The sequence below is a fragment of the Malaclemys terrapin genome, chromosome 6 (assembly GCF_027887155.1).
Source record: "Malaclemys terrapin pileata isolate rMalTer1 chromosome 6, rMalTer1.hap1, whole genome shotgun sequence".
Classification (NCBI taxonomy): domain Eukaryota; kingdom Metazoa; phylum Chordata; order Testudines; family Emydidae; genus Malaclemys; species Malaclemys terrapin.
In genome coordinates this window covers 86,271,383-86,295,290 of record NC_071510.1, presented here as the reverse complement: position 1 = coordinate 86,295,290, position 23,908 = coordinate 86,271,383, and the positions used below count along the sequence as shown (strand labels likewise).

Here is a 23,908-nt window from a genome sequence, read left to right as displayed (position 1 = left end):
GACACTGTTCTGGAAGACCCTCTTCAAGAGATGAGAGGATAATTCATTCTTTCAATCCTTTGCCTCTCTAACAACTGTGTCAGCTAGTGTCAGTTTTGGTGGTAGATTAAGTGATGGGAGCAACTGTCCATTATGAACTTGACTCAGACCATCAATACTCAAATAGATTATGAAAACTGTCATCAGTGTTTTTTTCCACCACATCATCAATAATTTTCTCACACTACAAGAATTTGAAGCAATAACCAAGAGATGAAAATCTTTGCATCCTATTAGCCAATCCTAAGAGATCTAGTTATCTCCTTGCCCCACAAAAATTTTGAATTCAACAAATATCTTTTTTTGGCCTTGAATATGTGAAGATTTAATTTTGCTGATCTCTTTACCTGCTCCACAAGGATGTCTCCAATTCTGTTGATTACAAAATTTCTCTCGTTTCCCCCCTCACACGATTCCTGTCTTCTCTCCTTCATAGTGCAGAAGAATTGCCTGTGAATCTCTAACAATTCATCTAAGCAGGGAAATATTTTGTCTACAGTGCTGTGATCTAGTTGCAATTCTTCTTTCATTCCTTTCCTGAATATTTCAGACATAATGAAGAGGGTGTGGATGTGATGCACTTCTGTTTGCATCAGCTCTGTAGTTTAAAGGAAGACGGTGCAGTGTAATAATCCAACCAGACATTTTCCCTCACATTATTTGACATGCATCACATAGTTTTACATTCAAATATATGGACATAAATACGATTTCTTCCGTTATAAGCATTAAAACTAATAAAACAGCTCCGGCTATGGTTACATCTCTCTCCAACCAGCACAGTTCCTCTTTTACCATTTCTGCCCCATGGCACAAATTTTGGGTCTGAAGGAGGCAGAGAACGAAGAGGACAATGCACGTGTTTGCATGCAGAGAGCAGAATACCATTTTCACACAGGAAGGGTCTCTATGCAGCTACTCTGCAAAAAGCTCCTCTGGCTCCCTCTACTGCACTATGCGGACCAATACAGCATCGGAGACCAAGTCAGCAAAGCCACAGTCAAAAATATCGAACTCCAATTCTTGTCTTGCCTTTGTTAAATTATTCACCATAGTTTGACTTTAACATCAAATAGTTAGAACTTACTGAACTTACTGCGCTAATGCAAAGTGTGTCAACTCAAACATGGAAACTCCCAACCTCTACAATATTAACAACTTACATTAAACTTAAATCTTTTAAGTCCTAGTAGTAAACATTAGGAATCAGATCTAACCGAATACCAAGATTCTTTACATTAGTTTGCTCTGTTTGCACACTAATACACAGGCATCACTAATTCAGAGAGTCTGAAGTCCCTGGAAGATTACTTCAGTAAGAACTTAATAAAACCTTGAGTAAGGATCTCCAAACTGGCCCCAGAATGTTTTTTTTTTAAAAATACCAATTTTCTGCAAAGAATATTATTATTTTCAGTTTATCTACGAGTCTGAACATTGATCTTCGATATTTTATTCTTACAGATACCTACACTAGCTTTCTCTTTCAAATCACTTTTTATTAAAGATTTATTTAATACTGAACATTTAAGCATTTTAGGAACTTCATTTTGACTTATGAAGAATAAAAGGTAAGTAAACAAGAGAACAGAGGAAATAATTTGCAATGAGTAATTTAGGGAATTCATGTCCCTTTTCCCCCCACAAACTGTTAGGGAAAAGTTGTGAACTTCTCAAATGTATTATTTACTCAAAATTATTTGTAACTTTCTTTAGCAAATAATTCTTTGGCCTGCAGTTCATCCGTAAACAATTCATCACAATTATTTGTATTTCATGTTGTGTTGGTTAGCTACACAAGGCCTATTGTGGAATTTCTGTTCCCTGACTGGATGATTTACATATCTATCAAACAGTGCAAATTGTGAATTTTATAATTGAGTATATAATTCAAAATTTGTTTTTCATTACTATTCCCACATTTGAGTTTAAAATTCACTTTTCAGGAATATATATGCTAGTAAAGTTTCAATACTCAAGTGTTCACAAAAGATGGACATGAATGGGTCAAGAATATGGTTAAATTGAAATTGACTTTCAAAACCAAATGAATATTTTTAGGCAATTGGCTTCAATATTCTGATAGTTCTACATTTACGTTACATTATTATTTGTGACAACATAGTCTTTAAATATTCTTCATTATTCATATTAAAATCAAAGCACTGAGCATTTTATTCCAGTTATATGATGTGTGTATCCCACCTCATTGCCTGTGCCAAGTTATTTTCAACTTTTTAAAAATAACTGAAACACTGACCAAAAATTACATCCTGCCTTTTGATAACATCTTTTTCTTGCTTGCTACAAAATGCCGGATCCACAACAAGACTCCAAGATTCTGCCTCAAACTCCTGTGCCTCTGTGCTGAGGTCAGTCCACAGGGAGGCATCCACATCATCTATGACAAAATAAAAACCTTGTAAGCACTGGTTGTACAAACAGGTTGGCAGTATCACAGCAAGGGAAGATCCTCATGTGCATGCATGTTTATTCATGCAGTGAGTATACTGCTGAACTGAGGTAAGCCTTAATTAAAAGATTCTAACCAGTACTGAGAAAAGATTAAAATGAAAAGACAAAGCCTGCCAGTGATGACAGCATCATTACCTTACACGTTAAAATGTAAATAGAACAGAGTGGAGGCAAGCAGAGATTTGGGGATCAGAGGGAATATTTTTTTCAGGATTGGATCCATTGTTTGAAATACCACTTCAGAAGTGCCCTCTGATTTGAGGTGCCTCAAATTTATGTACACCCAACATAAGATTCCTTGTGCCGGATTTTCTCTCTCCGTGTGAATGCCCTTCAACTCTGGAATTCACACTCCCAACCCCTTTTCTGAAATAGCCCATGTATGTTGACTTTCCAGACATGAATGGTGGGTTGAGGAGGGCAGTTGGGCGGTGGGATTTTTGTGTTGTGGGAGGAACATGAGTGATGGGTGATACTGTTTGTAACCATGTGTGCTGAGTGAGGACGGGAGAGGGCTGGCTATCTGAGTGCCAAAATATGAGGCTGTTTCGGTTTTGTAATCTCTTTTATATTATATTTTTTAATTAGTGGCAAGGATGTTGAGAGCCCAGGACAAAAGTTTTTACCTGTTAATTTTTAATAATGACAACAAATTAAAAAAACCCAAAACACTCACAATTAGCAAAGAGTTCATCACTAATTTAGACCCACTTGCAAGGTATTATGAGTCAAATTTTAATTCTCATTTATCTGATGTCATCATTTAATGGTGGTCAGAATCATAATTAAGTTACTACACACACATTTTCTTTTGATGTAGGAAGTAGTACTCTTAGACATAGTAATTAATGATTCCACTTTGCATTTTGCAGCATAGGTTATAACATGTAGATTTCTCAGTTTACTTCTCACCTTCCATTACAAAAGAATCCATTGATGGAAGGGTCCCTATAGACTGTAGCAGCGTTTCAGACTGTGAGCTGGATGTCCAGCTGCTACTATCAGTGTCTTGGTCTGACGATGGCATAGATCTTCTGCAATGAAAAAAGCATTTAATTGTAGCAACTCACTTAGGAATGCTGAATAATCTAGTTAGCGTACTGTGCTGGTAGCTGCCTCCTACCTTTCAAAACTGGCACTCGGAACACTTTTGGATAAAGAGTGAGGTTGCTGTGAGACTTCTTTCCTTACAGCAGAAAGTCCAACGGGCATTGAGGAAGACGGATGCATTGAGAACAAGGGCTGAGGAATCTCTCTAAATGATGAATCTGTGAAGTGAAATATGTGTAAGTCTTATAGAAAACCTCATATGTTATTGCCTTGTATGACTACAGCATGAAATACTACACAATTCTCTTATAGATTAATACATGCCACTGGGCGTATTCTCTTATGGTGCAAGAGCACTGTGCTTTTTTCTGAGTGGGATGGAAAAACAAGCCACAAGGTGAAGCTGAGTGGCTTTGGTGCCCCTGCTGTCAATTAGAGAACAAGCTTAAGCCATGGACACACTTGCATCACACCCATACCTGTACTCACACATGGTTGAGCCACACATTGGAGTACATGACAGGGAGGATTTTCAAAAGCACTCAACACTGGCTTACCTCTGCTCTCACAGTGGTAAAACTTCCATCATCCAGCTACGCAGGAGGAAGGACAGGAGACATTGGATGTGATTTAATTAGGCCACAATTATGTCTGGGAGTACCGGCAGATAAAATTGTGCAGTGCAGGGAATTCCATAATCATTTACACATACTTGGTGTGGTGGATGCTGTTGTCAGCCCTCCCCCTTCACCCATCCTGATCCCCATCCAACCTGTTGGGACCTGACCACGTCCCCCAAATGAGATGGTGGGGGGGGGGTATAAAGGAGTGGGGGATTGACTCCCTGCTGTACCAGTCGTAGGAGCCCCAACCCTGCCCCCATTTCTGCTCCTTTAAAGAATACATCCTTTAAATCCTTTACCAATCCATTCTGTCTGATCACTGTATCCCTTCCCTATAAAGTACCTGCACTGGACGTCTGCCCCAGGCAAACATAAGGAGTTGTGACATCACAGCCTAACCCAATTCCCAAACTAAGCCCCCAAATCACTGTGGGGAAAGTGAAAAACCCCCCACCCAACCTTGGCCAATCCGGCAGAGAGAGAGAATATTCCTTCCCAGCCCCCAGAGAAAGGAGTGACTAGTGTAATGCCCACAGCTGATCATGACAAAACCTTGTACTTATCTACATCTAGGGGTGGAAGGGTGAGTGCTGCTCCACCTGGTCGAGGTAAAAGAGGACTTTTCCTGCACTGACACAGACCTAAATAGTCCCCACCTCCTTTCCAGTCACCTGGGGCGGGGAAGGGAGGGGGAAATGGGTCAACATCCCCATGCTAACCGGATATGAAGCTGCCACAGCAAGTCACTCTCTGACTCTCTAGCCCTTAAAGGGGCACACACCTTTTTCAGCCAGACAAACAACAGCCCCCACTGCTTAATATGCAGTGAAGTGAATGGGAGAAGAGTTAGACCAATTATGAGTGCTTTCGAAAATCCTACCTTATATGTATTAGATACTAACAAATGCACCTGTTTTCCTGTAGATATGGGAGTCACATGGAAAAATGCTCACACACACATACAAAATTGTGAAGAATACTTGTCCTATTATTTTATTATTCAGGCAATGCACTAAACTTTAAAATGATAGATTTATGCCTATTAGCTTGCTTGCTTACTATAATACTTACTTGTTAGGGCAGCTTGTGGTCTGGTCTTAATATGATATCTCTCTTGGAATTTCTGGTAAAGAAGAATTTCATCTTATTAAAATGAAATAACAGCTGATTACACCAGGAATAGTCAGTAATCTACTTTCATATAATCATCTGGAAGAGCCCTCAAGCAAACTGCATTATGATCCTGTATTTCTGCTACTGACAAACAACCCAAAGTGAAAGGATAATGAATTTCAGCCACATTATCATACAAAATTAATTCAATTTATTTTCTTTCAAATTACTATGTTATTATGGAATTATTCTTTTGCAACATGCATATGATTTGTGTGGGCTTAAAGAAACCAATTACACATGTAGGGCTATACTTTTTAAATGAATTTGAAGAGACCTGAGGCAGGAAATTGACTCTAAGTCAGTCTGTGGGAGCCAGAATTTGTAACCTTTGCTACATTGTACAAGGCTCATATGCTTAAACAAGTGTTGCATTTGAGGAGAGCAAGTAAGGAGTTTTCCCTCTCTTACCCTCTTGATGATTGGTTGGGGATATTGTCTCCTCCTGGTAAATATCCATCAGTCCTAGTAGTTATAGTACCTGTTAGAGGCAGCTGATTTAGCATTATAATTTATGTTTTAGATCCTTTTTGTAAGTTTGCCCAGAGGCTATTCAGTGTCATTGATAAAGACAAAATAAAATAAAATAAAAAATGCATGTTTTATAAGTGCAATGTTGGGCATGTTTACCCTGAAGATCTGTGCACTGCAATAGCTACTCCGATATAGCCACACTGGTGCAAATCCCTTGTTTATATGCACTGCAACAGTTTGAAAAGTGACTTGCATTGGTGTGGCTTACTCCAGTGAAATCACTTGTTAGTCCCTAAAAAACAGAAGCCCCCTTCACTGTACGGTTTTGAAAATGTAGCCCTCATTTTAATTGGGGGTTACCTACTGAGGTATGTTGGTTATTACACTCCAGGGGGCTCTGCTACACTTCAGCTCTACTCGATGATTTTACCTACTGTCAGAAGCACTGAAATGATATAGCTCAGGGGAAATCAATGGTTCCTCAAGGCCGGCCCTTTTAGGTACACCTTAGAAATGTAAATCGAACTACATATCCCAATTTATCCGCAACGCTCCAGAGATATAAAGGAAGTGACCCTACCTGTTTTCACTCCTTTTATAAAGTATTTGCTCAAGGACACTGTTTATTGCTATTGGTTGTGTTAGATGTTTATTTGGCATTCTCTCAGCCCTTTGTGTACAGACACTTGGTGGATCATTTCTACACTGTTTTCTTTCTCAGCTTCATTTTGTGGCATCCTGTTTGTTTTAGTAACTAATTATTTCTAAGTCTCCATATAACAAGTAAGTCAATCAACATGAACCTATTATGAAGCAGCCTACAAAGACAAGGTACTGTTCAAACACTCTGAATAAGTACAGCATATGCTAATCACCATAGAAGAAACTATGGAGATTGATTTAAAAAATAAGAGAGAGAATATACACAATAACATTATAAAAACAGTAAGGCATAGAAAGTTACCTTTGTACATGCAGGAGCACAATCCTTACAGTTTTTATGCACAATTGCATTGCAATCTGAAAGGAAAAACAGATCTCAAAGCCTGAAACTGAAAGGGGTCAAACATTGTAGTGCACTTTATTCTGGGACTTCATCATTTTTCCTCCTTCAGACCCACATACTGAATAGCCACAAATACGGCTTTAATTTTTCTCCTAGCTTTCTCCAGGGCTGTTTCAGGAATCAACTAGCAGAAGTCTCTTGTGAAGCAAGTGGCCATCACCTTTGTTCCCTTTCCCTGAGACCTGGGGACCCTGGCTGATTATGTAGAGAAGTATGTATCTTCAAATCCAGATAGTGTCACTCTTGAAATGGAATATTAAGCAAGTATCCTGCAGCAGATTTTCAAAAGTTACATAAAAACTACATAAAAGACAGTAGCTACTTACAAGAGCACTGCAATGACTCTTTCCCTAAGAAGGCTTTGTCGCACGCCATACACGGGATACTGCCTGAAAAGTTCCCAGTTATAAACTGATGTCTGTTCAGTTTGTCTTTGGCATCCTTATTCTTTGTCTTCAGATCCAACAGAGCAGGCAAAAGAAGAGAGATTAAAATAGATAAATAATCACCATAATATTATAACTTTAAAACATTTTTCTTTTAAGAGAAAATGGATTTTAAAACATTTATCTCCTCTCTCTGGTAACAACTGAGACAGTGGGGATGTGTGCCTGCATTAACCTAATCTGACATACAAATACATGCACCTGTAATTAAAGGTAGGTTTTAAAATTGGTTTTTACAACTCGGTTTTTGATATTCAAAGGGACATTGCTAGGTTAAAAATCATCTATTTTTGAAATAAACAAGTTTCTTTTCCTGTGTTACTAATAGCAACTTATGGCTACATTGTGCAACACAGTCACATTGGGACACATACTCACATGAGTAGTCCCGGTAGTTAACATTAATAGAATTATTATGTGAGTAAGTGCTCACCAGCATGGACATATGTTGCACAATCTAGACTTTAGATTATTAAAAATGTAACACTGAAAGTATCTGATTTACTTTTCACAACTAATTCTGTGGTTACATTTAGCACTTACTTTGGTCCCTGATTCTAAAACTCACATATGCTCAGCAGCACTTATTCAAGCATTAAGTTCAACAGGACTACTCAACTGAGTAAATGCTACAGTAAAGACTACAGAATCAAGTCCTTACTGTGGATAATAAGAAAAATAGACATACACTTTCAAATACTTCTATTTTTGTATATCAAGTAAGAAATTTTTTTTTCCAAATATACTGCAGACATTTAAACTTGAGCTAAATCACAAGACACGAGATGAGTAATAATAATTAAAAAGTGGCAAGGGAACTCAGTACTGTGAAAACAATGTTACTTTTAAAAATGAACAATATCGTTTGTCTATACAAGGACACTGACAACATATTTGTCATAAGTTTTAAATTTAAAATGTCTTATAAATACAGTTTAAATAATTGGAAAAATCAGCCACTTGTCTTTACCTAACAGGCAAGACAGATCTGATCCCAAGCTATAATGCATTTCAGTTATGCTAACAAGCACCTGGTTATATGTAGATCCGAAATTACCTTGCACTTATTTCGTGTACTAGTCATTCTGTTCATCAGGAAGCTGAAAGTACGACTCACTTTATATTTTTCCGACTCGGATTTTGTAGGTATAATATACTTATCCCAGTCCTCCTCCTGAATCCTAAAATGTAAATCAGTGAATACAGTTCATTACACTGGACAGAACATCTTAAAACGGAGCAGCAGCTGGCTGATATTCTGCTTCAACTGCTTTTAACAATCACAGGATGTATTTAGTTGGGGTTGGTCCTGCTTTGAGCAGGGGGTTGGACTAGATGACCTCCTGAGGTCTCTTCCAACCCTGCTATTCTATGATTCTATTCAGGTTTAAACCATAATTATTTAAGAGGTCAACATCAAACCAAAAAGTGACATTAGTCCCTGCATAATACTAATTAGGAACACATGCATGGGTACTGTACATAATGCGAACTATACTGCACGTTTCCCATCATTATACTGTTATCAAACCCCTCAGCAAGCATAGTCCCATATTTTGCATGTTCCTTTGGGTAGCTCCCACATTAACGCCTTTTCCTTGCTATGTCTGATCTCAGTCAGCTGTGAAAGAAGAAGCTTGGGCTGCAGCAGCCAGGGATTCTTCTGCATGAGCATCAGCCTCATAGGTCCCAATTCAGCACAGCATTTTAGCACATGCTTAGGTGCTCTGTTGAATACTGGCTGGCCTGCTGAATTGGTCACAGATGTGTGCTGTTTCCCTCCTTCTCTCCCTAGATGGCACTGGAGCACAGGCGTGTCTCAGCCAGCCTGCAAAGCCACAATGTTGTCCTGACTTGGGAATCAGATGGAGCACATGACACAGCAGTGGGCTCTGCTGGGAGTGTCACTGCCAGACTAAAGGGAAGATGGGATTTGGATTCCTGCACTTCACATACAACGGGATGGTTCCCTGGTATCCAGCCACATCGTTCCAGAACATGCAACTGATTTTTATTTGCAATAAATAAATGTAAAAAGGAAATTTCAATAAAAGTTGCAAAAGATGCCAGTTAAGGTTGCCTGTGAAACTGTAACTCTGCTCCCCTGTGTGTATTCATTACAATACAGTCTTTACTAACATGAACACTCAGGGTTTTTTTTTAAGTTTTTTAATGTGCACAGTAAATGAACTGGAAATCCTCTCCTCATTCAGTATGCACCTTGTACATAAACAGCTCTCATGGTGTCTGGCATACAAAATAATGTGTAGAGTAACGGTAGATGCAGCACACCTACATCTAAGGGTTGTAGGGAAAAGTGCATGACATTATAGTCAACAAACAGCAAGTGGTTACAGAAATAAAGACTATTGCACAAACGGAGAGTGCCAAATGGACTTAAGAAATGCCAAACTTTAAAGTTGCACAATCAGGCAACAAATGTGTTGCAAATATAACATTTTTATAGACTATATCCAACGCTCACACTAGTATGGAGTGTAACATAGCATTCTGAGCTTCATTAGTAAAAGGCACCATAATAGAACATGGTCTATTGGTCTATCTGAGTCTGCTACTTTTGAGTTATGATGATCATTACAAAGATGTGTGCTACTAGTGTTTAACTAGTAGCATTAACATGTAAATAATGGTAGATGGATAAAAATTACACTGCAAAAATTCATCTGTGGCAAGTGTCAATACCTTTTTTCCTTCAATTGCTCTGGCAAGCTGTATGCTCGTTGTTCTACAAAACACAAAAAGTTAATGAAAACTAACGTGGTTATATTGGGATATTTACTTGTTTGAAGCACATAACCTCCACCAGGATGTAAGCTCAGTCATTATATTCTGGCATGTTGGTTGGGAATTTAGAAAGCAAAAATTATTAGAAGCAGTATTGCCCAGGATAATACAAATCGTTTAATAAACAGGTTGTATTTGACAGAGTTTGCTTGGATCTGGGTTAACATCAGAGAATGCCAGTCTTTGAAAACTGACGGATTGCTTTTAAGAAGTAAAGAAAATTAATATTGATCTTTTTCTGAGCAACCCAATTTTTTGAATGGTTCAATCTTTCATTTTGCTTTTTAGCTATTCTTTGTAAAGTGCATACATGATTCTTTTCTATTATTTCCAAGACCAGACGTTATTTAGTTTTGTAGAGATTATCTGCAAACATATGCCTAACTTTATGTACATACATAGCCCCAACGACTTAAATGGGACTATTCCCATGCTTAAAGTTAGGTCTATGCTTAAGTACCTTCTTGAATAAGGGCCCATATGAGAAAATACCCAGCAGTTCAGCAAGTAAGACAATATATTTTATCATATATGTAATGAGAATCAAATCACATTTCAGTTAATTGTCAGACCAAAGATATACAACAAGATGCTCTTCTGAAGAAATAAAGGCCATGTTCCCACAGAAAAATGAAGATAGCTTCATGCAAATTAGCACCATTGGGTTGCCATTGCAGTACTTACTACAGGGATGGAGCAGACACATTGATTTAGAGAGTGAAATAGCCTGGAGAAGGGATCGACCACTGTTCATGCACACACCATCTACACAGCAGGGACAAATTCTTTACAGTTACATACTAGAAATATCATCCTTTAAATACATATGTAGCCATTTTATTCCTATGTGTATTAAAAAGCTTTGGTTATTGCTATGGCAGTAGGCAGCGCATTTCCTACTTTTAGATTGTACCTCATGATGCAAGAATGAAACTCTCTTATTATGGGCTAATCCTTTTGGACTCAAAAATGCAAATCCGCAAACTCAGATTGGATTTTAATTTACAAGATCAGATTTTACAAGACCCCCATTTATGGCCAAATCCTAAACAAGACGTCAAAGCGGTGGAGCTGTGGGAGTTCCCAGCTGCCGAGAAGTTGCACCTGGAAATCTCTGCTTCCCCTGCTTGCTGCAGAGTAGTTCCATGTAGCAGCACTGTCCATGCCAACATGTTTCAGTGGGGGGCAAGAGGTTGAGACAGAAGCAATGGGGCAGGAGGGCCAGCAATGTGCTCAGCAGATCCCTGATGACTAAGGCTCAGATTTTGTAAGGGATATTTTTAGTAAAAATAATGGACGGTCACAGGCAATAAACAAAAATCCAGGGAAGCCTGTGCCCAGCTGTGCTGCTGGGGCGGGGTGAGGAGGAGGCACAGCCAGGCATCTCCTGGAAGCCCAGATGCCCATGGGGAGTTGGAGCTCTGGGGTCCCCCTGCTGCCCAGTGGCTAGGAGCTGCTGGGGGCCTCCACCAGCAGTGGCTGAGAGCTGCAGGGCCACCTGCTGACTGCAGTCCAGCCCTGGGGCAGAAAATGTCACGGAGCTTCCTGGAAGTCACAGATTCAGTGACCTCCGTGACATAATCGTAGCCCTACTGATGACCCAAATGCATTGGCCAAATCGCCCCATGCTTGGAGAACACGGTGACTACAGACACTTCTGCAGCCTTGATGGGCTACAAAGTGACTATTTGTGTCCCATAGCTTGGGAAGAAGGATGATTCTAGCTCTCCCAAGCCCCAGGTAAACCCCTATTAGTTTACTCTGACTTTATATAGGAGGTCAGGGTTTAGGCCTGATTACAGCAAAGCTCTTAACCATGCTTAACTTTACGCAGTTGCTGCAGTCCCACTGACATTACCAGGACTTAAACACATGCTTAAGTGCTTTGCTGAATTGAGGGCTTTAGATCTTATGGGACATACACCCTTGTTCCTCATCTGCTTTTTTAGACTTCTCAGATAATCTGCAGGATGAAAAATTGCTAAAAATAAAGTTACATTTAAAAAAAAAATCAATACAAATACTTGTAAACACCCCAGGTGTTGCAGATTGTGCACAAAAGAGTTCTGAGTAGAAACAAAGCTTTAATGTGGATTTGAGGGACAAAAAACAACAAATTTGAAAAAATGTTCACCTATATTTTAACCAAGATTGTTGTTGCTGTTTTTTGCATTCTGCTATTAAGCATCACGTGAAAAATGCCCCAATCCTGCAAAAGTTTAAGCATGTGTTTAACTTTGAAATCAATGGTCCTGCAAGTTAAACCTGTGAGTGAGTCTTCCCAAGACACAGGCCTAAATAAAATAAAGAAGCTTCTGGAGCCAATTCAGGATAGCACTTAAGCACACGCCTCACTTTAAGTGCATACTTAAAGTTATGCTTAAGTGCTGTCTCTGCACCTTTAAGTCTTTAAACCGTGATTTGAGGACTTCACTAGCTCAGATATAGGTTAGGGCAGGGGTAGGCAACCTATGGCACACGTGCCAAAGGTGGCATGCAAGCTATTTTCATTGGCACTCACACTGCCCGGGTCCTGGCCACTGGTCCGGGGGACTCTGCATTTTAATTTAATTTTAAATGAAGCTTCTTAAACATTTTCAAAACCTTATTTACTTTACATACAACAATAGTTTAGTTATATATTATAGACTTATAGAAAGAGATCTTCTAAAAACGTTAAAATGTATTACTGGCATGCGAAACCTTAAATTAGAGTGAATAAATGAAGACTCTGCACACCACTTCTGAAAGGTTGCCGACCCCTGGGTTAGGGGTTTGTTACAGGAGTGGGTGGGTGAGATTCTGTGGCCTGCATTGTGCAAGAGGTCAGACTAGATGATCATAATAGTCCCTTCTGACCTTAAAGTCTATGACTCTGACTCTATGACTCTAATAAGGAGGCTTTACCTAAATGACGCAGCACATATTAGAAAAAAAATACACAACCATTTCCAACCCAGATTTTCTCATGCTTATAGCTTGAAGTAAGAATTTTCCTTTTGGAAGAAAATCAGGTTTGTTCTTATTCCAAAAGTAATTTAAAAAAACAAAACAAAGAAAATGGATTCTATTGAAAACGAACTGTTTTTCAGAGATGTGATTATGAATAAGTTTTAGTACATATCTCATACTTTACATCATTTTATGGATTTCTATTGTAGCATGTTACATAGCTTTCTCCAAGGAAAGCCTGGGTTGTTTGCTAAAAATAAACAAACAAACAAAAACCCCTTAAAATAGAAGGCTGCTAGAAATAATTTTTAACATCTTGCAGGCAGCACATAAGCAGAACAGTTGATTATGTAACACGGGACTACGTTGTAAGGTTCTTACAAGTTTTCCTCAGTTCTCCAAGGGTGGGCAAACACCTATTAACTTCAATAGAAATCTGTCTGAGTTAGGACTGAATTGGAGCAAAGGATCAGATTATCCCTACCATGGTAAAACATGCAGAATAGGAACAGAGGGAAGGCAGGTCTGTGAGAATCCCCTCACAATGAATCCACATATCATCCCATGAAGAGGGTGGTGTTTGCTCCCCTGCCTGTGGAAAAGGTCACAGCTTACACACAAACCTCACAGATTCCCAAGGATCTGCAGGATGCGTGGACCTTGTGCACAGAGGGCCTGTGCCTCTGCACCAAGTCTGGCCTCTCTGCTGGACTCTGGAAAAGAAAATTGTGTCCTAAGCTGCCATATCTTTTCTCCTAGCCACACCTCCAGATTGCCCACTTCTCCCTTGCAGCTCTGTCTCTATGCCCTCCCATACTGCAGGCTCTGGACCTACAGAGTGCCCTTTGAAGGGCCAGGAGGGATGATGTGGAGGCAGCTAAGCCCCACTTCCACATGGGCTGATGGAGAGCTGCACACTTAGGGGACCACTCTTTACATGGATACCAGGGAGACAATCCAGACCTGCGTAAAGAAGTGAGAATTTGGCCTGTAGTAAGCATGGAGTTTGTGGCATTCCATACACACAAATGGAGTAGAACTAATGCTCACCTTCATTTGAATCACAAACTGTGAAGTCACGTGCAAAGCGAGATTTCCCTAATAAAACTTTGGGTGAAGAACATGAGTAAGAGCGTGACCGGATTCCAGAAAGTAATGGTTCCTAGAAGAAATCAAAATGAAGGGGAAAAGCACATTAATGTTAAGGAAAGGCAATTGGTGTTACAGGAAAGTGTGTGTGTGCAAATTAGAGCAAGAAAAATCCTAAATTATTTCAATTGGTGGGGACCAAAGTCTGAACAGTGATGTTATTCTACTATATCAGATGGCCAGTTATCTCCCCTGCTTTTTTCTGACGGTATTTGACATGGCATTTTCACAGCAGAACAGACCAGTGTTCCATCGAACCTAGTATTCTGTCTCCAGCCATGATCTGGATATTCCAGAGGAAAGAATTAATCTCTCTCTTCCCTTTCCCTTATGTTTATCTAATTGTGCCTGGATACCATAGTGAAAATCTCCTACCCCAGCTGGTGATCAGTTATTGATATGCCTTGAAAGTAAAGTCATAATTACCTGTGCAAAGCCCATTTCTTTTGAAAATTTAAATCAAACTAATATTATCTGACTTTTGTGGTTCATTAAATACATGGACTTGCATTTAAAAAAAACCCTCTATTTTCACTACTATGCAGATATGTTATTGACATGCTAAGTGCACAGGTGGCTTCACAGATAAAACAATATTCTGTTTGTTTCAGTTCCAGATTTGAAGTCAACTTTAAAGGCTCTGAAAGAAACAATAGTGATGGTCTGTGCTCTATCAGATGGAAGTTTGCATCATGACACCAACAATGAGTATATGCAGCATAAAGTGCAGTCTTTTCTCCAAAGAGGACACTATGTGACTGAATCACTGTTGCACGAAAACTGAACTACTTTTCACCCCTACTGAGGATGGTCATTTGAAATCATTGGCACAGATAGCATTGACATTGCTTGATCACAATGTACCTGACCTAGAAATACTAACGGGAATTTCCATCGTGCACTTGCAGCAAAGAGAGTTTCATGTTTCAAAAAACTTTGCTGAAGCAGCCTTGAGTTCCAAAATATTGTGAAAACAATATGTTGATTTTCAGTATAAATACTACTGAGTAGGTTGGAAAACTTCTGGGGGAAAAAGCATTTATGCTTCAACTGAGAATTTTGTTAAACTGCTCAATAGAAAGAAACCAGTATTTTTTAAAAATTGCTCTCTTGCATTTAGGTTTGGTAGTTGAACCTTTTTTCCTCTGGTATAATCTAAATCTCATGCCTATGAATAAAAGAGAGAAGAACTCTGTGTATGTGTTTGACGTTTCCAGAAATAGCCAAAAGTTCAATGAAGTTACAGTAGCCAGAATATCTGTGAGAAGCATTAGCAGAGAAAGGAGTTTGTATTAGTCAGTGTATAAAATTCAGCCAACTCCATGACTGTCTTTTTTAAAAATACTTGTTTGCAAAGACATTAACCTTCCTCTTGTGCCATAGAGACAGGGCCGGCTCCAGGGTTTTGGCCGCCTCAAGCAGCCAAAAAAAATAATAATAAATAAATAAATAAATAAAAAGCCGCGATCGCGATCTGCGGTGGCAATTCAGCGGGAGGTCCTTCGCTCCGAGCGGGAGTGAGGGACCGTCCGCCGAATTGCCGCCGAATGGCTGGACCTGCCACCCCTCTCCGGAGTGGCCGCCCCAAGCACCTGCTTGCCAAGCTGGTGCCTGGAGCCGGCCCTGCATAGAGAATACACTTGGCCACAATTTTCCTCTCTGTTATACCAGTGTAAATTAGGAAAAGCTTTGTTGACTTCTATGGAGTTAATCCAAATTTACACTAATATCATTGAGAGGTGAATGAAGCCCTTTAAATACATTTTCTTATATATTTTCAACAACTTAGTTGAAAGCAAAATAAACAAAACCAAAATTATATCCACATACCTTTGACTGCAGATTGTTAGAGTCCATCCTGTGGATGCTATAATCCAGATCAGTGCTTGTCTCAGAAGAATCTAATTCATGCCTGCTGCCAGCCAAGGTCACTGAAGAATTGAGGGAAGGGTAGCGAATATGGGATCTGTCAGAAATCCCTTCACCTCCACTGTCTACTTCAAGGTCATCAAGACTAGAACTAAAGCATACAACAAAATGTATGGAATGTAAAGCAATCTAATTACCAACCTTTCAAACTTAATGCAACGAGCAAAGAGAACAGTCTAGTAAATGGTGCTTGGGTTAGTCATGCTCTAGTCCTCTCTCAGCTTTGTGGTCCCCCCCTTATCATGCCCATGGCTTTACTCCAGTTGCATCTTGTCTATACTTTAAAATGTGGTCATGTTGTAGTCAAGCTCAGATACAAGAGGTTTAGAACTGGGGGTCCTTACCTGAATGCATTTGTAGAGTAAACAGGGACTTGGATATCTGTTGTTCTTTTGCTTCTGAACTTCAAAGTCAAGTTTAAGTGAGAAGTTGCATGATAAGAAAAAGTGCAAACAGCCTATATAATGTGGCAATTCTCAGATTATTTTCTCCAACATCTGGGAATGAATGGAGGCTGGAAGGAAAAATCCACCAGGATATATACATAAAGCAGCGATATGCTGGAGGAGTTTCCTAGAAGCCACTTTTTGAGTAAGCCTGATTTTAAGGTGTATAAATTATTCCTTTTTTTTTTTTAAAAGACAGAAAAATGAAGGAATATGACCAATCTTAAAAACCCCCAACCCTCATGAAATCAAAAATTAAAACAATTAGAGAATGTTTGATTTGCAGATGTTCTTGAATATAACATTACAATGAGATTTCCTAGCAGTATCAACACCACAGGGGTGTTTCTCTGCGTTCTTTTTGTCCCTTTATCTGTATACATAAGCTCATGGTTTCTTTATTAATGTGACTGAAGTGAATGGTTGACTGCTTGCAATAACATTCCAGTCTTCCAAGACAAAACGTTTAGAATATGCATGGTATTTCTCAATAACTACAGATCCAAGCTCGGAATAGTAGCATTGGAACTCCTTCACGCAGCATTAAAATTCACCTAATTAAAAGATTTATTTTTCAACACAGTCCAAACCTGTTTGATCACTGGAGTTCTGGATGTTATCCACCCCCCACATTTGCCATAAATGTGCCATGTGATATTGGAAAAATAAGTAACTTAGGCTCTGTGTGTATTAATTTCCCCATTTGTGAAATGGGGATAACCATACTTACCTATGGCCCTGTGTACATGAGAAAAACATCACCATTGCAACCATGCTGATGAAGTTACACCATGCAAATGCCTTATGTAGACACACTGCACCCAGGTGAAGCAGGATGTAGTCTATCCTGGCTTATTACAGTAACTTACACTAGGAGTTGCATGGCACAAATTTCTCCAATATAGACAGGACCTACACAAAGGTGTAGAAGATTTATTAATGTTTGCCAAGCACTCTGAGGTCCTTGAACAAGGATGTTATTTAACAGCATATTTGTATTATTTTACTGTAGTATTACTTCATACCTGATCTGATCCTGTAATCTGTACTCAGGAAAAACTCCCAATGAATGTTTAAGGGAGGGATAATTTTGAAGTAGACATTAAAATAGGGGACAAATCCTGTGCTGCAGCTGGGGAACACCAAGCACAGCTCAGAAAGAATGTGGTGTGTGTGTAAAGGTAGCTTTAAACCATCTTTGTGTTCCCCAATCCTGGAGCAGGTTCTATTCCCACCATAACATAGAGCTGCTTGTAGGCAAATCCTCCAGTGGCTGGACCTGTTGAGTTTAGGGCTGCTTTTTACCAGTGGAGCAGCACAAAGCAGGCCAAACACACCAGAGATTTGGGTTAATGAAATACCAATTCCTTTAGGGTCTGTTTGGAACAGGCCCTCAGTTGAGAATAACAATTATAAATTGGCTTATGCTTCACTTTCACGGTTTATGACATTATGAAAAACTTCTCAGTGAAAATTCACACAATTAATAGTTACCTGGTTCTGTTTTTCTAGCAGGTGTCACACTTTGCAGCACCTACCACAATTTAGGCCAAGAAGTATGAAGTCACTTAGAAACTGCTTACAGTTTGTAAGAAATAAAAGCCAAAGAAAAACAGGAAAAAACCAAAATAACTCTTTATAACCACATTATAAAAATACAGAACTAAATAAAGCATCACATAAAATTTGGGATGTAAGTGACCACGGGACAGTTTTTCTGAAGATATTTTAGATTTTCTGTCAGTAGAGATGTTAATATTCCAGGTTTTGTTTTATTTTTCTGAACTAAAATATACTTAGTTATAATTTATATTAATGGGTCTTCATGTGACTCCATAGACCAATTCGAGAAGAACGTTTATTGCACAGGCCACAGAGCTATTTGCCTAGCTGTTCTGATTGAGCTGCACGTTGTTAACATGCCTGGCACTGTGCTTCCAGGTGCTCCATGCACTTCTTCTCAAAGTCATGGAAACCCACCCTTACAGTATAGTTCCATGCAATACCATTTGTGTGTGTGTGTGTGTGTGTGTATATATGTGTGTATAATATATATATATTATTAAATTTTAGTCTTTTCTGGACAATACCAACAAAACAACTCCATACCTTCTTTTTTTCATGTCAGCATATAGTTGACTTCGTTCCTTATTAAACCCACGAGACTTGAGTGGTAGATATGAACCTGCTGCATACAGATTTGAAGGTGAAGTGAAAGGCTGTGAGCCTATATTGTCTAAGTTACTCATTGCCATTTGGTTATCTTCATTTTCTGCATAAATATATTGGTTGCTTTCCTTAAGTGAGGCAGATGATGAGCTCTTGGGTGTCAGGGTTGAGTGGGTTCGATCTGTGCTTGTTTCAGTGGTGACACTGTCTACGTTAATGTAGTTAACATCCAAATCTCCAACCTGGAGCACGAGATAGATATGTATTAATGCTAGTGAAAAGTAAATAATGATGTATCGCTAGAGAATAGTGATCTTTCTTCAAACTACACTGCTCTGTACCACTGTTTTTTCCTTTATTACTTTTCTGGGCCACAGAAATTGAAGACAAACTAATATGACTAATAAGTTTTTCAGGCCTCCAGGTCATTCTTCCATAATTACAGGAGTGATGGATTGGAATCTCAGTCTAATGCAGAAGTTTTCAATCTTTTTTCATTTGCGGGCCCCTAAACATTTTGAATGGAGGTACAAACCCCTTTGGAAATCTTAGACATACAATGCAGACCCCCTGAGGTCCATGGACCACAGGTTGAAAACCACTTGTCTAATGGATTTCCCACTCGGTTTCATCCAGTTTATAATATGAAATAACTCACAATTTACTTTACACCTTAACAGCGGCTTTGTTTGTTTCTTAAGCTAAAATTGTGCAGCCCAGTAGTCCATAATATAGTCTAGTGTTCAGGGTTATTTGGGGAGAGGTAAAACACTGAGTCATTTCATATGGAAAAAGCAGCTTACAAGGTAGGCATGTGTCTTTCCCAATAACAGTTTCACAAAGCCTGTAAGCTTAGGGTCAGACCCTGTATATGACCTGCCATAGTGCTTCCCCAGGATTTTGACGGGGGAAGGAATCTTTATCCCAACACCATCAAGCAACCAGGGTGTCGCTCCTGTAGCTTGTGCACATGGTATACCCCTACTCTCACACATAGAAGGGAATGGCAGCTGGAGCTACATTTACTCAGGTTCAGTGCAAGGACCACGATTTGGACCTTGGTAAGTAATGGTGACTATATAACTCCTTTAGAAACCAAGATTGATTTTTCTGTATCACTTCTGCAAATGACATTAATGTACAGATGAGTGTAAGTCCTTGCTTAGTTAGAAGTGGAAGGCTCTTGAAAGGATAGATGTGTAGCTAACATCTGGCTGTAGCTCAGCACCTCTACAAAGAGCTGATATAACCAAAAAGAATGAAAGCATTGAGAGTTTCAAAAGGGAAAAGCTCTATTGTTTTAGCCTACTGACTTATTCTCATCCAATTCTGGAGGTTGTTGTAAGGTAGAGACTTCTCTTAATAAACCATGAATAGAACTCCTACGATTTTTATAAAAGTCCTGTTTCTATATTCAAAGATATTAATCTGTCAGAAACCTGGTATCACTTTTGCTGTACTAAGCAAATCATGTACAAGAAGGGTAAAATTCTCCTCTCAGATATTACACATCAGTTCTACACTTCAATACAATGCCTGGGCAGTACTGCCATATTGCAACTATGGGCATTCCACATACATTAGCAGAGAAGAATATCGAGTCTAATTCCTGTTGTACAGATCCCACAGGAGAATGTGGCCCAAGCAAGATTCAACTTTCTGATATATTATTATGAGTTAAACTGTCAAACGGTAGAAGCTCAGTCCTGAGACCCCCCGCCCAAGAATATGCACATGCCACAGTGCATCTGTGATTGAACATGGAATTATCATGAGAATATGTGCAACTTGGATAAACGCAGATACAAATGGCTGTTCACACACCTAATTAGCTATTTGCATGTGCCGTTATTCAATTTGCATACATAAAAGGGTAGTTTTATGCAGAATTGTGGCGATCAAAGGTGCATTATTGGACATTTTAGGTCATGACTGACCTTCAGCTGAGAAAATTTGGCCTTAACTACATGTTACTACAAAGAACAATATCAGCTCTTAATGCAATGGGTGAATGTTTCAATGAGAGGAAAAAGAATATGAAGATGCATTTTCAATATCTCTGCCTTCTTCCAAGATTTTCACCTAATAGTATACAATAATGTCTTACATTTATATACTGCCTTTCATGCTGAAGGATCCCAAACTATTTTACAACATTTTATATATATATAAAAATAATAGAACCTCAGAGTTATGAACACCTCAGGAATGGAGGTTGTTTGTAACTCTGAAATGTTCGTAACTCTGAACAAAATGGTATGATTGTTCTTTCAAAAGTTTACAGCTGAACATTGAGTTAATAGTGCTTTGAAAGTTTACTATGCAGAAAAAAAATGCTCCTTTCCTTTTTCTTTTTCTTTTTTTTTTTTTTGTAGTTTACGTTTAATACAGTACTGTATTGTATGTGTCTTTTTGGGGGGCGGGAGGTCTCTGCTGCTGCCTGATTGCGTATTTCGGTTCCAAGGTACGTTGTTGACTGGTCAGTTTGTAACTCTGGTGTTTGTAACTGAGGTTCTACTGCACAAGGATCACTTCTACCACCACTGAAATGCAGCCACCGCTCGCAGGAAGTTGGCAGCTGTTTTACAATACATAGCGTCTATCCACAACAGTTTACAGTTAGGACAAAAAGTGAGGAAGAACAGCACTTTGAATTGAGATTGTGGGGAAAATTTGGATAGGTAGGATTCAATTACCCAAAATGTAGCTTGGCCAGAATCTATTGGAGCTAGTCTCCTTGTGATAAGTAATATAGCACAGCTGTTAATCACAAGTGGCCAAGACCTCAGTTTTACATCACATCTGGCAGAAAGCACTTCCAACATTATAGTGCCCTATAACAATAATGGGACATTGGTTTGTCTGATCACTTATTTTTTATTCCTGTTGAATTGATAATTGAGGGTCTTGTTAATTAACAAACATGAGGAAACAAGACCCTGTTTTAGATAAGAGGGAATTTAGGTGCAAATAATCAAAGAAGAAGAGCTGTTCAGCTCATAGAAAACAAAACAAAAAAAGCTAAAGATTTACATTTTCATAAAACTTATTTTATTTATTAAAAGCATCTAATAAATGAGTTGAGAACGACAGCAGGCAAGGGAAGAAAGTTGCAGTTATTACATAAACATTAGGGCTGTCAAGTGATTAAAAAAATTAATCGCGCTGTTAAACAATAATAGAATACCATTTGTTTTCAAATATATTGATTTCAATTTCAACACAGAATACAAAGTGTACAGTGCTCACTTTATATTTATTTTTATTATAAATATTTGCACTGTAAAAATAAAAAATAGTATTTTTCAATTAACTTAATACAAGTACTGTAGTGCTATCTCTTTATCATGAAAGTTGAACTTACAAATGTAGAATTAGGCACAAAAAAATAACTGCGTTCAAAAATAAAACAATGTCAAACTTTGGAGCCTACAAGTCCACTCAGTCCTACTTATTGTTCAGCCAATCGCTCAGACAAGTAAGTTTGCTTACATATGTAGGAGACAATGCTGCCCGCTTCTTGTTTACAATGTCACCTGAAAGTGAGAATAGGCATTGGCATGGCACTGTTGTAGCCGGCGTCACAAGATATTTACATGCCATATGTGCTAAAGATTCATATGTCCCTTCATGCTTCAACCACCATTCCAGAGGACATGTGTCCATGCTAATGATGGGTTCTGCTTGATAACGATCCAAAGCAGTGCAGACCAATTCTTGTTCATTTTCATCATCATGAGTCAGATGCCATCAGCAGAAAGTTGATTTTCTTTTTTGGTGGTTCGGGTTCTGTAGTTTCCGCATCAGAGTGTTTCTCTTTTAAGACTTCTGAAAGCATGCTCCACACCTCGTCCCTCTCAGATTTTGGAAGGCACTTCAGATTCCTAAGCCTTGGGTTGAGTGCTGTAGCTAGTTTTAGAAATCTCACATTAGTACCTTCTTTGCATTTTGTGAAGTCTGCAGTGAAAGTGTTCTTAAAATGAACAATATGCTGAGTCATCATCCAAGACTGCTATAACATGAAATATATGGCAGAATGAGGGTAACACACAGAGCAGGAGACTTACATTCTCCCCCAAGAAGTTCAGTCACAAATTTAATTAACATTATTTTTTAACAAGCGTCATCAGCATGGAAGCATGTCCTCTGGAATGGTTGCCAAAGCATAAAGGGGCATATGAATGTTTAGCATATCTGGCACATAAATACCTTGCAATTCTGGCTACAAAAGTGCCATACGAACGCCTGTTCTCACTTTCAGGTGACATTGTAAATAAGAAGAGGGCAGCATTATTTCCCGTAAATATAAACAAACTTGTTTGTTTGAGCGATTGGCTGAACAAGAAGGAGGACTGAGTGGACTTGTTGGCGCTAAAGTTTTACACTGTTTTGTTTTCAGGGTGGATAAAAAAATCAATGATTTAAAAAAAAAGATTGAAAAAAATCTGATTTTTTTATTTAAATCTGATTTTTTTGATCAAATGCTTTTTGAGGGAAAAACCTATGTAAAGATAGTTTTAATTAGGATACACCATAGCTCAAAGATATCTCATCATGGAATAAGGATTATAAATTCTAATTCTGTAGTATGAGACAATATATTCATGTAATGTTTAATGAGTTCCAATAGTTCATGGATTAGGGACCCAATTTTATGGGGTTCCAGGGGCTTCTGTATAGATTATTTAGGTTAATCTTTCTATCTACCCAATGGGACTCAGTGCTCAGTCTAGAAGATACCATCAGAGATGCTTAGTTTTGCAGTTCTCAAACTGTGGATTTGTGTCTCCAGAGATAACATGCTTGTTAACAGCAAAAATGTGTTTAAATAAAAAAATAATATACAGAGGTGAGAAATAGCAGACCTCAACCCTATTGTCCCTCTGCAAATTTGTGTACACAGAGTCAATCCCTTACCTCTCTCTAAAAATGCAAAGTTTTGAAACAAACACTCCTTTCCGTATGACTGAGAACCCACACTTTATTAACATGGTTCAGTCATTAAGACTAGGATACAGTCCACCCAACAGAGCAGATGTCACAGGCAAATTGCTGGATAAGGGGTATGAAAGAGAACTTGAGAAGTGTGCAAAAGGTCTAGAGGGTGAAATT

General features: G+C 38.7%; 1 protein-coding gene and 1 long non-coding RNA gene across 9 annotated transcripts in view; one reads left to right on the top strand and one right to left on the bottom strand.

The window, feature by feature from the left end:
- The window catches only part of ARHGEF28 (Rho guanine nucleotide exchange factor 28), a 190,044-nt gene that overhangs the window by 46,396 nt on the left and 119,740 nt on the right, over positions 1-23,908 (bottom strand). For 5 of the 8 annotated variants that reach the window (XM_054031958.1, XM_054031956.1, XM_054031953.1 and 2 more), the window contains 13 exons: positions 18,737-19,038; positions 16,083-16,272; positions 14,154-14,265; positions 10,836-10,916; positions 10,050-10,092; positions 8,404-8,527; positions 7,227-7,353; positions 6,799-6,854; positions 5,259-5,310; positions 3,638-3,782; positions 3,427-3,548; positions 2,300-2,440; positions 387-637 (listed from right to left, as the gene is read on the bottom strand). In XM_054031958.1, coding sequence (XP_053887933.1) covers positions 387-637; positions 2,300-2,440; positions 3,427-3,548; positions 3,638-3,782; positions 5,259-5,310; positions 6,799-6,854; positions 7,227-7,353; positions 8,404-8,527; positions 10,050-10,092; positions 10,836-10,916; positions 14,154-14,265; positions 16,083-16,272; positions 18,737-19,038 — 1,746 coding nt within the window. The remainder of the gene's footprint in view (positions 1-386; positions 638-2,299; positions 2,441-3,426; positions 3,549-3,637; positions 3,783-5,258; positions 5,311-6,798; positions 6,855-7,226; positions 7,354-8,403; positions 8,528-10,049; positions 10,093-10,835; positions 10,917-14,153; positions 14,266-16,082; positions 16,273-18,736; positions 19,039-23,908) is intronic. The other 3 variants (XM_054031955.1, XM_054031960.1, XM_054031961.1) reach the window with 1 other exon arrangement.
- LOC128839191 (uncharacterized) lies at positions 3,721-9,402 on the top strand. The gene is made up of 3 exons (XR_008445380.1): positions 3,721-3,800; positions 6,997-7,111; positions 9,142-9,402. It is a non-coding gene; the product is annotated as an uncharacterized LOC128839191 (long non-coding RNA).